The sequence below is a fragment of the Oryx dammah genome, unplaced genomic scaffold (assembly GCF_014754425.2).
Source record: "Oryx dammah isolate SB20612 unplaced genomic scaffold, SCBI_Odam_1.1 HiC_scaffold_26, whole genome shotgun sequence".
Classification (NCBI taxonomy): Eukaryota; Metazoa; Chordata; class Mammalia; order Artiodactyla; family Bovidae; genus Oryx; species Oryx dammah.
Genome location: NW_024070210.1, coordinates 3,173,256 through 3,187,107, shown reverse-complemented (window position 1 = coordinate 3,187,107; position 13,852 = coordinate 3,173,256). Strand labels below are relative to the sequence as shown.

At 46.9% G+C, this 13,852-nt stretch overlaps 1 protein-coding gene across 1 annotated transcript in view; it reads right to left on the bottom strand.

Moving 5' to 3' along the window:
- KCNK10 (potassium two pore domain channel subfamily K member 10) overlaps window positions 1–13,852 on the bottom strand; it is a 157,211-nt gene that overhangs the window by 53,002 nt on the left and 90,357 nt on the right. The window contains exon 3 of the mRNA XM_040227519.1: window positions 2,114–2,231. Coding sequence (XP_040083453.1) covers window positions 2,114–2,231 — 118 coding nt within the window. The remainder of the gene's footprint in view (window positions 1–2,113; window positions 2,232–13,852) is intronic.

Here is a 13,852-nt window from a genome sequence, read left to right as displayed (position 1 = left end):
GAGACACAGATGTATAGAACAGTCTATTGGACTTTGTGGGCGAAGGCGAGGGTGGGATGATTTGAGAGAATAGCATTGAAACATGTATATTATCATATGTGAAATAGATGACCAGTGCAAGTTCAATGCATGAAGCTGGGCACTCAAAGCAGGTGCACTGGGATGACCCTGAGGGGATGGGGAAGGGAGGTTGGGGGGAGGTTCAGGATGGGGGACACATGTGCACCCATGGCTGGTTCATGTCGATAAATGGCAAAAAAAATCACAATATTGTCAAGTAATTAGCCTCCAATTAAAATAAATAACTTAAAATTAAAAAAAAAGAAATTGAAAGCCAATTTTAAGGGTTAAAAAGGAATGGAGGGGAAATACTAGTATAGAAGACATGGAAAGAAGTAACGATAGATGTATAACTGGAATCCCTAAAGAACAGAACCAAAACCATACAGCCAAGAAAATGACTCAAGATGACAATCAAGACAGCTTTCCTGAAATAAAAGGGACAAAACCTAGTAGCTTTATCAGATGAATGATAAAGAAATAATCTTTTGAGTAGCTGAGCAAAAAGATCAAGTCACTTATACTGATAAAGGGGGGGAAATTGCCTGGCATTAGGTTTCTCCACCACTACATAAGCAGAGGGGGAAACAGAACCTTAGGTGCAGGTCCTAAGGTGATCCTTAGGTGCAGATCCTTTAAGGATCCAACAAGATCCTTAAAAAACAATGTGAGTCACGGACTTCATTTCCAGCCAAACTGCCCTTCAAGGGTAGGGCTTCCATCCGACAGTATAGACACCCAGGGAATATTGCTCCCAGGAGCCGTTTTTAAGTTCCAGCCAAGCAAGTGAAGATTGACAAAAGCAGTGGGAAAACCATGATGTGCACCACGGCTAAAGATGAGCACTGACGATATTTAACCGTAGAACTCCGACCAACACCAGTGGGAGTGCCCAGGCAGCAGAACAGATGTGGAATATACACCCTGAAGTTACAGAATGACACAGTGAGCAGTAACTGGCAGCGGAAGAGGAAAAGGCATTGAGATGCTGAGTAAGTTCCCTGACTGCAGTATATATGCCCGCTGAGAGCCAAGAGTTATTATTTAAAGTGGGCAAGTCGTCTGACAGAAGCTTAAGCATATTTAATAATGTAAAAGTAAACAAGGATAGGATGGCCTCAACTGAAACTGTGTGGTGGAGAAAGAGATGTCATCACCCATAAGAGAAGGCTAATTAATACTGCTTAAAGATTTGCACCCTAAGGTTATTGTATGCGATTATAATTATAAAGTTAACCCCTACGACAAACCATTTAACACCTGGGACAAAAATACAAGACTCCCCGAGGATCAGATAAAAGACGCAGAGAAATACAATGAGAACAAAAATTGGTGCAGGAAGTAAGTAATCAGAGCTCACCTTATGATCAGCTGTGAAGAGCATTTACCCAGCAAAGTAATGCAAACATTTACTTTTGATCTAATCAAACCACAGGGAAGGAAGGAGGACGGGAAGAGAGTCTCCACAGTGGGCAGGGGTGAAGAAAGGGAACTAATTCCTCATCTTCCTCAGTGGGAAGTCAAGAAATCATCACTAAAACAAAATCCGGGAAGTACAGCATAAATGTGATATTCAAAGACACGGAGATGAATATCAAAATAAGCAAGCAAAAGAGATGAAAGCAATGTATCCAGGGGAGGTTAAAAAAAAGAAGGGCGGAGACTGCTGTTTTTCAAACAAACTTTGTAGAACAGTTTGGTTCCTTCATGAATACCTTTAATAAGTACACTTTTAAAAAAGGAATTTCAACTCAGCTGAGCAATCTGAGTTCGACTGACCAATTCAGAGATTGATTTTTTTCACTTTAACCTTCCCATGAGGTCCATTTAAACTAAAGGTCCCCTAGACTTTCATTTTGAAAACTGACACAGTTCATTCTACTTTGCCTTTTATTGAAAGCCACCACACAAGTACTGTGATAATTTGACAGTGTTTGGGAAGCCTCCTCTGAACCCCCAGCAGTCATGGATTCTATGGAGACGATCTGTTGATTTTAGTGCCATTATTCAGGAGGGCCTGCCGGGGAAAAGATACTTGCAAACACATGGGTACCTATGGTGGTGATGACCGTTCCAGCAAAGAAAAAGGCACTTCCAAGGTCCCAGTGACTGCTGTTGTTGGAAGAGTTTCCTACTGGGCTCACTCCTGCGTTGTCGGCATCAAGAGCGTGCTGCAAGGAAAGTGAGAAAGCGTGAGACTCAGTTAAGGAGGTTTATCAAGACGTCCTTGCTCAAGAACCTGCAGTGATCTCTAGACGACAGGTTACGTAGACAAAAGTACGGTCACTAAGTGAAATACTATGTTAGAGAGGAAAGCACGGCCCGGAACCGCACCGCCTGTGCCAGACCCCACGGTACCAAACCTGTGCTTAACACCTGACTTTACTGCAGCTCCAACCTGCTCCAGAATCGTGATCTTTTTAATACTTATTCTTTTCTTCCAGTGAAGCGTCGTTGATTTACAATACTATGTTAGTTTCTGGTGTACAGCAAGGCGATTCAGTCTCTTTTTGTATTGTATTGCATTATAAGTCATTACAAGAATACAGCTCCATGTGCTAAATCCCTCTGCTCATCTATTTTATGCAGAGTAGTCTGCATTGGTTAACCCCACACTCCTCATTTGGCCCTTCGGTAACCACAAGTTTGCTTTCTATGTCTGTGAGTCTATTTCTGCCTTATATATAGACTCTTTTGTATCATCTTTAGATTCCACATATAAATGATATCGGGCTTTCCAGGTGGTGCTAGTGGTAAAGAACCCGTCTGCTGATGCAGGAGACACAGGAGATGCAAATTCAATTCCTGGTCGGGAAGAGCTCCTGAAGAAAGAAAGAGCAACCCACTTCAGTCTTCTTGCCTGGAAAATCCCACAGGCAGAGGAGCCTGGAGGGCTACAGTCCCTAGAGTCACAAAGAGTCAGACACAGCTGAAGCTACTTAGCACACACACATAAATGACATGTGCTATTTGTCTTTCTCTGTCTGAGTTATTTCACTAAATATGACATTTTTTTTCATAATAGTTATCTTGTCCTATAAAAACCGTCCATTTTGTACAGACCCTGGGAGCATACCTCCAGATGCTAGATGAGATCTGCCCAATTCATAAATCATTGAGTAAAGCCAATTAGCTCTTCAAATCTACCTAGCAGAATTTTTTTATAGCACTATACACTCATTTATTCAAAGTAAAAACTTAGTTTTAAATGGGAGGGGAACCTGATATATACTATATTGTCATTTATGTAAAATTTGCAGATGTAGGATCCCCAGGTGGCTCAGTGGTAAAGAACCCATCTGCCAGTGCAGGAGAGGTGAGAGACGCGGGTTCGGTCCCTGGTCGGGAAGATGCCCCAGAGGAGGGCATGGCAACCCACTCAGTATTCTTGCCTGGAGAATCCCACAGACAGAGAAGCCCGGTGGGCTATGGCCCATAGGACCACAAAGGTTGCAGAGGACATGAGTGAAGCGACTTAGCATGCACGCAGGACTTACCCCGTCCCGGCACAGGTTACGCAGGACACATAGGTCTTGCGTATCCACGGAAAGCGGTCTGTAAGGACTGGCCCCCAAAGCGGTCGTTCTTGGAAGATGGGATTTCAGTTCCTTTCTGCTCTTGCCTGTTTTGTTGGACTGGTTTACCCTGAGCTGGTTTCGGGAGTCGAGAGCTGGGACCTCAGAACCTCGGGCAAGTTATGTTCACCCCTCTTAGCCTAGATTTCCTCATTTGCAAAATGGAGGTGATAATTCCTCCCCCCTCAACAGAGTTATTGTGAGGATGAAATTAGATGATCAATGTAACACGCTTAACCAGGTACCCAGCATCGGAGCAAGGCTTAACAAAGAGCTGCCAATTGTGTGATTGTTATTTCACTGTCCCCCCAACACACACACACACACACACACACACACACACACCTCCTTTTTAAAATAAATGACAGTGACTCCTCACTGGCTACTGGACTCGGAATTTCAAATTCCCAATGACCTGGCCACACTGACGCTCCAACCCCAGCTCACATGACTGGAAAAGCCTCCAGCCCCGGGGCAGGACACTCTAGCAGACATCCCCTCATACTCCTGAACCTCTGCTTTGCTCTCCCATAAAGGTGCCGCTCCTTCAGGGTCTAATCTGGGCCCCAATTCTTCCAGGAGATTATTTGTTCAGGTTCAGCCCCCATGGACGGCCTAGGCCCAGGACTTATACCTCCTCATCACATACACGTCACAGTTCATTGATCATGCAGCCGCTGCTTTAGATCCTTCCAGAGTCTCAGCGTGCACAGAACAAGATGGACAATCCCTCTGCAGCTCTTCCCAAGCGGGCCCTGCCAACCTCTTTCAAGCCAGGGGAGAGGGGAGGAGGAGATTTCAACCAGGTGAGCCATGGTGGAGAAGGGACAGCTGGGGGCTTCAGAGGGAGGTGGCAGAAACATAAGCTACTTCTAGAAAGGAAGAAAGACTCCACTCTCTGCAGAAAACTGTAATAACCCCACGTGGATACTGCCAGACGCAATTAACACTGAGATGTGATTATATTCATCCTAAATAATGGCCATTAAACTTTGTTAATGGAGAAGGCAGTGGCACCCCACTCCAGTACTCTTGCCTGGAAAATCCCATGGGTGGAAGAGCCTGGTAGGCTGCAGTCCATGGGGTCGCTAAAAGTTGGACACAACTGAGTGACTTCACTTTCACTTTTTATTTTCATGCATTGGAGAAGGAAATGGCAATCCACTCCAGTGTTCTTGTGTGGAGAATCCCAGGGACAGAGGAGCCTGGTGGGCTGCTGTCTATGGGGCCGCACAGAGTCAGACATGACTGAAGCAACTTAGCAGCAGCTTAGCAGCAGCAAGCTTTGTTAAAATGGGCAGACAGTGGTTGCCACAAATTAGATGACAACTGAAAAAGTCAACCATTGTTAGTTACATTTTGCCTTCATTGATCTGAGATATTTCCAACTCTTTAGACCAGGGATCAACCCGTTTCCAGAAAAAGCCAGAGAGTAAATATTTTAGGTTTTGTGGGCCACATGTGGTTTCTGCTGTGTAATTTTCCTTTCTTTTTATAGCCCTTTAAATATGCAAAACCATTCTTAGCTCACAGTTGTTCATAAACAGGCTACTGACTGGATTTGGCAAACTGTTCGATCCCTGGGTTGGGAAGATCCCCTGGAGAAGGGAAAGGCTGCCCACTCCAGTATTCTGGCCTGGAGAATCCTATGGACTATTCCATGGGATCACAAAGAGTCGGACACGACTGAGTGACTTTCACTTCACACTTCACTAGACAATTGACAAAAGAAACAAACCTCTTTTGTTCAAGTCTTTGCTCTTTCCTGCCTCTAAGAACATGAACTATTACACTAGCCACTGTTTCTAACACAAACCTGGCAGCCCAGAATTTACAATCCAGCTGCATGGAACGTGTCTTTGCCCGTGGTTTAAATCAGCCTAATCTACAAAGATCACTTCTTCACTGGTGTCTCTGCAATACTCTGCTTCGGACAGAAGACAGAGGGTGAGTCCTTTCTGCTGGTAAAATACCCATTTTCACTCTCCTGTGAGTGCCATCAGACCAACCACAGGCTTAACCTCTGTTTATCTCTTCATCAGCGATTCAGCTCTGATGGGCCCACCTCAGGGACAGCTCTAGGGCCCAGTCACTTGCGTGGCCTCAGATCACAGCATCAATATCTAATATGTACAACTTCTATGAAGCTGTGGAAAGAGTTTGGGTTCGATCCATCCTCACTGTGCTAAGGACGGCACGCTGACATCCAAAGCAGACCCAGAGCCGCGTACAGACAGATTTGCAGCAAAGACAAGCAGGAGTAATTACTGGCTTCATCAAAAAAAAAAAAAAAATTCCAACATAAGATTCCTTTTCAAGTTTCTTTTCTTTGAATTATGCAATTGATAAATATTTAATGTTTACATATGTAACCCTCAAGGAAAGGATCTATCAGTTGAAAGGAAAGGAAATTAACGCTGGTTGAGTGTCTGCGTTGAGGCAGGTGCTCTAGAAGCGTTCTTCCCTTTAATCCCTTCCACAGCCTGTGTGTTATTCTGTTCTATTCTTTCTGCACTTGCGAGTACATCACATTACCTCCCTCTTTCAAGATACGGAAACAGGCTCAGGAATGTCAACTCCCCCGTCTGCGGTCACACAGCCAGGAAGAGGAGGGTTCAGAATTCAAGCCCAGACTGATCCAAAGCCCTGGTTTTGCGCTTTCCTCTGCATGTGGTACCCCGAACACAATCACACTCATTGACCCTGTGCTCACCTCCAGACACAGAGGAGGGAGAAGGCTTGTCACTGTCCAAGAATTTAGACAGAAGAGACCTCACAAGTGGTCGTTTCCCTTTTTTGGCTACACTGCGTGGCTTGTGGGATCTTGGCTTACCAACCAAGGATCGAACCCGTGACCCTTGCCCTGCAAGCGAGGAGTCCAAACCAATGGACCACCAAGGAAGCCCCAAGCAGTCCTTTCTAACTAGACTGCTTCCTTGCACATTTCGATAGAGGCATCAGACTTTACAGGACTGCTGCAGCGGACGGCAGCTCCACGGCTCAGCGTTAAAAATTTAAAGAATAAATAAAAACTGGGAAAAGTGGGTTTCAGAGCCTGAGAGGGAACAGAGGAAAGAGAGAGCGAGCACTGGGGGAATAAAAAAGGAAAAGAGGAGAGCAAAAGAGACAAGTGTTAGCTGAGCTCAGTTGCTGCCACGCCCAAGACTTCTAACAAGCAGGTCCTTTCCTGGCAGCTCAGTGGTAGGGCATCCGCCTGGCAACACAGGAGACATGGGTTTGGTCCCTGATCTGAAAGGGCCCCACATGCCAGCAAGCAGCTAAGCCTGTGTGCCACAGGCACTGAGCCACAGGCTGCGACTGCTGAAGCCCCACCCACCAAGAGCTTCTCTGCAACAGGAGAAGCCACTGCGGTGAGAAACCCACGAACCGGAACAGAGTAGCCTTTGCTCCACCAGAGAAAACCCGCATGGCAGCAAGGGCCCGGCACAGCCAGGAACAGGCAAATAACTGTCTAAATAAAGCAGGTCCATCCGGTACCCAAGTTTAACCTGCTTCAGATCTCGGATGTAAATCCCTCTCTTGTGCCCCCAAGTCTTCAGTAAAGTGGGCTCTACAAGCAGATGCCTTGGGGAAGTGAGTTTAAGTATAAGGGTACAGGAGGCTGGCATATGATTTACAACCAGAAGCGAGGAGAGAAAGAAGGCCTCTCACAAGTCACCAAGCTCTTGGTAAGACTAGAGGGTCCCCCAGCCCAGGAATGAGGTGTGATACTGTCTAGGTCAGAAAGACTCCAGCAAATAACCAGGATTAAAAGGAATTCACAGTCTATATGTTATATACCTACAAGGAAAACCAGTACAAATGGACTGCTATCACTTGAATCAACGGCATCATTTTTAACTCCATATTACTGACTGAATTCATAATTCTAACTTTATTAAATTTCTAAAGTATTTTCTAATACTCTTAGTTGTTTGAACTCAAGTAAAGGCTATTAAAATGAAAAGCATTTGCTTTTAAGTTTTTTACCCTCTCCATTCAGGCTGCAAAAGCGAAGATAAGCCAGCTCATTAGAAATGTCCAAGCATGTTGCTAATGAAATGACAAAACTGAGCCACAGTCTGGCTTGAAAGATCAGTTACAGGTTAGAGGTACAACCCCCATCAGCATCATTTAAAGCCACAATCTCAGACTCAAGGAGCGTCATGCGTTCACAAGTTCACCCACAACCAAGTTCAGAGAGGTCTTCTGAAAATCACAAGGAGATAATTATACTAGATGGGATGTGAGAGTTTCGAGGAAAGCATACTATAAATTAGAAGACATCACTTTAAAATTTAATTCTACGCCTTTTTGAATTTCCTTTATAGCCTGTAAGTTAGAATTTCCAATACCCACCCAGTAAGGGATTCATAAATGAATGCTTCAGTCAATAAGAAATGAGTGAATAAACTATAGTAATAAGTGTAGGCACATGGTATTCCCAGCAGTGTGAAAGGAAAGCAATTTATTTCTTTGTAATACAGACAAACATAAGAAAGCAACCCAACACCAAGAAATATAATGTTTGTTCTGTGTTTAAAAAGCAGGTGAATGAAGAGGTGATGACAGTGGTTGGTGTGCTGATGTGAAAGAGGGGAAATGGTGCAGCTGGTGAAGGATCCGTCTGCCAGTCGGGAGATGTGAGAGACGCGGGTTCGATCCCTGGGTCGGGAAGATCCCCTGGAGGAGGAGGTGGCGACCCACTCCAGTATTCTTGCCTGGAGAGTCCCGTGGACAGAGGAGCCTGGTGGGCTACAGTCCATGGGGTCTCAGAGTCAGACACGACTGAACATGAACACGTACGGATCTAAAAGAATCTGCTTCTAACTTATTTACAAAACAGAAACATACTCACAGATTTGGGAATCAAACTTAAGGTTGCCAAAGGGAAAGCCTGGGGAGAGGTGATAAATTAGGAGCTTGGGATTTAACATATACACACTACTGTATATATAAAATAATCAATAAGGACCTAGTAGACAGCACAGGAAGGCTGCTCAATATTCTGTAATAACCTATATGGGAAAAGAATCTGGAAAAGAATGGAGACTCGTGATTCCCAGCAAGGCGGATCAGACGCATGTATAGCACTGTGTGCAGATATGAGTGCTCAGTGATGCCCAACTCACGACTTCCCTGGTGGCTCAGACGGTAAAGCGTCTGCCTACGGTGCGGGACACCTGGGTTCAATCCTTGGGTCAGGAAGATCCTCTGGAGAAGGAAAGGGCAACCCACTCCAGTACTCTTGCTTAGAAAATCCCATGGACAGAGGAGTGTAGTAGGCTACAGTCCATGTGGTCACAAAGAGTCAGACATGACTGAGTGACTTCACTTCACTTCAAGCCCAATAGGCTCCTCTGTCCATGGGATTTTTCAGGCAAGAATAGTGGAGTGGGTTGCCCTTTCCTTCTCCAGGGGATCTTTCCAACAGGAATCGAACCCACCTTTCCGGGATCTCCTGCATCAACAAGCAGATTCTTTACCATTGAGCTACCTGGAAAGTCCATATGTATATTATATATAAAATAATATACATATCTCCGTATCTCCATTCTTTTTCAGATTCTTTTCCCATAGAAGTTATTACAGAATATTCATATATACACTAGTGTGTATATATATATACTATATAGTGTATATTTCATACATAGTGTGCAATGTATTACACACACAATATAGTGTATTACACACATATATAGTGTGCAACGGAGATGTTAGCTAATGCCATGGTGGTCATCATTTCACAATAAATTCGTGTATCAAATAAATACATGGTATACCTTCAACTTCCACAACGTTAAAATGTCAGTTTAATCTCAGTGAAACTGGAAAACAAGTGAGTAAAGGAATCTCCTCCCTTCCTGCCCCCTCCACCCGCCGCCTCTCCTGCATCAGGACCCCCAGAAAGGGGGGACAGGGAGACTGCAGCCTCTCACAGACGACGCAGGTCTGAGGCTGACGGGAAGGAAGGGGGCGTGAGGAGCCCCCGGAGGCGCCCCACCAGGCTCCCCCGCGCCGGCGTCCCACGGGGCAAGGCCGGGCTGCATAAATCAGAGTTTCAGGCAGTCCGCGACACCATCGTGAGCTTCAGTGCTGCTCTGGGATGAACCACGGCCCTCAGGGGAGCACTCACTGGCTGTGGCTTTTCTCCTGTGATCTGTGCCCCCCGTGAGATCATCTGTTTCTCTGTGTCCTCACGTGGCACCGGGAGGAAGACAGAGGTGGAGCAGTAATCACTCGGCTTGTCTGACACTGAGGCAGGCGACCGATTGGAGGCATCCGCACCGACGCCAACGACCGCGGGGACGGTTTGATTTAGTGTCCACACTCGCCGAGGGAAAGCGGCTTGGTTCACGAGTCAGCCCAGACTGCAGGACACGCGGTCTTCTTAGTGATGCTTACAGCTCCGGGACAAAAGGAAAGGACCTGGTCCCAGGGCACAGGGCGGCTCCAGGCCTTCCACGTTCTTCACGTCAGGAGGGCACAGTCAGCAAAGGGATTTAGGACGGAGAGATGCAGCCAGGGGTCGAGGCAAGATGGGGGGGTGGGGGTGGGGAAGCGGTTTCATAAATGTCCTCAGAACAGGCACGCTTTCAGCCATTAGTGGAGAGAAGGAAAGCCACAAGCCCTGGGAGACGGAGAAAGGCGGTGGGTACCCACAGTCATCACAGCTCAGAAGCGCCCTAATGACTCCAAGCCCCACACAGGGTACAGCATCCTCCCAGCGCCTCGCACAACTGCGGCGGAGGGGCCCCGGGTGAGAAGGGGAAGTCCGAAATTAATCTGTTCGCCGCGGTGGCTTTTTATTTCTCCTGCTTCAGAAGCATTTCACATATCAATATTTCAGCAGCAGAAGTGAATGGAAAGGCTGCTTCACATCCCAGGGCAGAACCACACCACACAGGTCCTTCAAACAACAGCACGGGGTGGGGGCGGGGGCGGGTATCAGAGAGGAGCACTGGAGCCACCTCCCAGCAAGGCGCCTCTTGATTCCAAGAAGTCTTCAGCGCAGAAAAAGAGTATAAGCACTTCGTATATTCCTCTTGCAACGGGGAAAATTTATGGGTAAAGTGAGCACGTCTAGCCCGTGCAAGGTACTCGGCTTGCGGGAGCCTGGTTTTCTCTCTTTAAAATGAAGGAGGGGCTTCCCTGGTGGGCCAGTGGCTAGGACCCTGTGCTCCCAATGCTGGGGGGCCTGGGTTCAATTCCTGGTCGGGGAACTAGCGCCCACGTGCTGCAACCAAGAGTTTGCATGTTGCAACGAAAGATCCCGCATGCTGCAACTAAGACCCAGCACAGGCCCATACGTCTATTAAAGGCTTTTAAATAAGGGACCCTGCCTTCCAGTCAGAACTTTTTGATGGATACATGACTTCAGACAGCCTGCCCTGTCATCTCATACCCAATGATATTAATAATAACAGGAATCCTAAGTACTTGCCAGTGCATAGATTAATTCAGTGAACCCTCATGGTGACCTGTGACATAGGCATCCCCCAGGGACACACAAGACAGGAACGAGGATCTTGCCCATGATTGGACATCTGCTTGGCCAAGCCAGCAAGCGGATGCTCAGCCTTGGCACCTGGAGGATCATCACCCTAAATGCCAGGAAGGCAGCTTCCCTCCATCCTCTGCGGGCCTCTTTCTCCCTACTGCAGATCCTCTTAGCCCATTTCCCTACCTCTAGAGAGCAGGCTGCCCCCGCCCTCCAGGAGGAGACACCCCAAAGGTCTACAAGAGGTCATGGGAGAGGGAGACTGAGGGACACGGTCCCCACCTCCCACCCGGGCAGACGGCCAGTGCAGCAGACGGACCTGTGCTGGCCGAGCAGACCAGCCATCCTCAATGTCTCCCGTCAGTAAACCTTCTCCAAGACCTGCGTGTGCCGCACGCTCCATCAGTCGTGTCCCACTCTGTGCAACCCCATGGGCTGAAGCCCACCAGGCTCCTCTGTCCGTGGGACTCTCCAGGCAAGAATGCTGGAGTGGGTAGCCATGCCTCCTCCTCCTGGGGATCTTCCCACCCAGGAACCAGGCCAGCGCATAAAAAGGCAGCGTGAGCGCCTTCAGCGCCATGGGCGATATGAGGGTGCTGTTTATTTCCCTGCTGCCCTGAGTATCCCGTTGTGCACAAATATTAGCCTTTCCTCGAGTCCCCAGGGGATCCAGGCAGCAGGCTTTCATCAGCGCTTTATTTACAGCCTGGTTATAAATGTACAGAGAGGGCCACCTGCAAACTGGACAGCAGGAGCAGAGAATCTGTTTGAAGAACAAGAGAGAGAAACCCAACGTGCGCTGAACAGCCCATCCAGAGCTACGGTCTGAGCCAGCGAGCTTTCCTTGCTACCACTACTAGTTATTTCTTTGCAGGGGGGAAGTGCTATAACTCGGTTCCTTAGCATCTGGGAATATATTAATGACTCACCTAGTCAAACACTGACATGTGGGACCAAGATATATTGGGAGGAGCCCTTTTACTTTTCAAATTGTGCCTTACCACATAGAATTAGTTTTCTTCCTTTGACTACATGCAAGGATGAAATAAGAGAAATCTGAACCCATCCAGTACCCTAAGGAGGCAGAGATACATGTGTCTGCTCTGAAAAGATCAATAAACTTTCAGACGAACTAACTGTCACTCTTTCATCTCAGTTTGGACTCAGCCTCTCCAGACTGAGAAACAAATTTGCCAAGTGACGTTGAAAAATCACTCTGGTCCTAAGGAGAATGTCTGAAGCATGCCCCACTCTCTGCAGCTGAGATTATTCCTATCAAAGATGAGTCTACCCAATTTCTGAGGGGAAAAATATATTTTTTTTTCCCACTGGGCTAGAAAAGCAGCTCCTGGAATTCTGATTCATGGCTGTGTGACCAAAATCCAAAAGGATTACTCCTTCCATCACCGCTGCACTGGAGAGAGCTTGAGATTTAACAGATGATTAATCACGTCATGAAAAAGGGATGCTTCTGCTATCTTGCGCTCATTGTAGCTTTGTGAATGAAGCGCTTCCTGCCATATCGATAAACAAGGATGTCACAGTCATCCTCGATTCCAGCCCTCCACAGGTGGCTTTCTGAACCCAGGGAGAACCATGCTTGCTATCAGGGAGCCATCGAGCTGCCACAAGCTGCCACCACTCCCTAAGGTGAGCAAGGAACTAAGGATGTGAACGATCAGATCCCAGGATGCTGGCCCCAGAGAGCTGAGATACGCCTGAAAGGAATGATTTCAGTCCCCCCCGACTCTTGTATCTTCCCATACACAGAAAAGCGCTAAATTCCTTAACTTGAGATATCTTGTTTTTGTTCAGTCACTCAGTCATGTACGACTCTTTGAGACCCCGTGGACTGCAGCACGCCAGGCTTCCCTGTCCATCACCAACTCCTGGAGTTTACTCAAACTCAAGTCCATTGAGTCACTGATGCCATCCAACCATCTCATCCTCTGTCGTCCCCTTCTCCTCCCACCTTCAATCTCGCCCAGCATCAGGGTCTTTCCCAGTGAGTCAGTTCTTCGCATCAGGTGGCCGAAGTATTGGAGCTTCAGCTTCAGCATCAAACCTTCCAATGAACATTCAGGGTTCATTTCCTTTAGGATGGACTGGTTGGATCTCCTTGCAGTCCAAGGGACTCTCAAGAGTCTTCTCCAACACCACAGTTCAAAAGCATCGATTCTTCAGCACTCAGTCTTCTTTATGAGATACCTGGTTTTCCGAAATTAGTGATAATCTTTCAGTGTTCAGACTACCTGCCCCCTGCTGCAAACTTCTACGTAACCTGAGTCCTCTCCCACCTCTTTGGAACAGTTCTCTCGGAGTTACTTGAGATGCCATCTCCTGGGCTTGAAGTCCTAAAAATTCCCACCAAATAAAGCATAACTCTCACCTTCTAGGTTGTGACTACTTTTTAAGTCGACAGTTTTCTGCCTCGACTCTTTCTTACTCTTGAGTTCTCAATATTAATCCCCAATTAATATTTCATTTCCTGTGCCCCTTAGAAAATGAATCAGCACTTACCGGCACCTCTCTCAGATGAGTGGCTTGATGTGTGGGCAGACAGGGAACAGAAACAGCCCCAGAGCCTCTGAAGAAAGCTCAAGAACGTTCATGAAAACATTCATAGGAGCCAGGATCTACAATATGCCTCCTTAGCTTATTCAACCCGAACAAAACCCCTGTAATAACAAATCCTATTATCATTCCCACTGTTTAT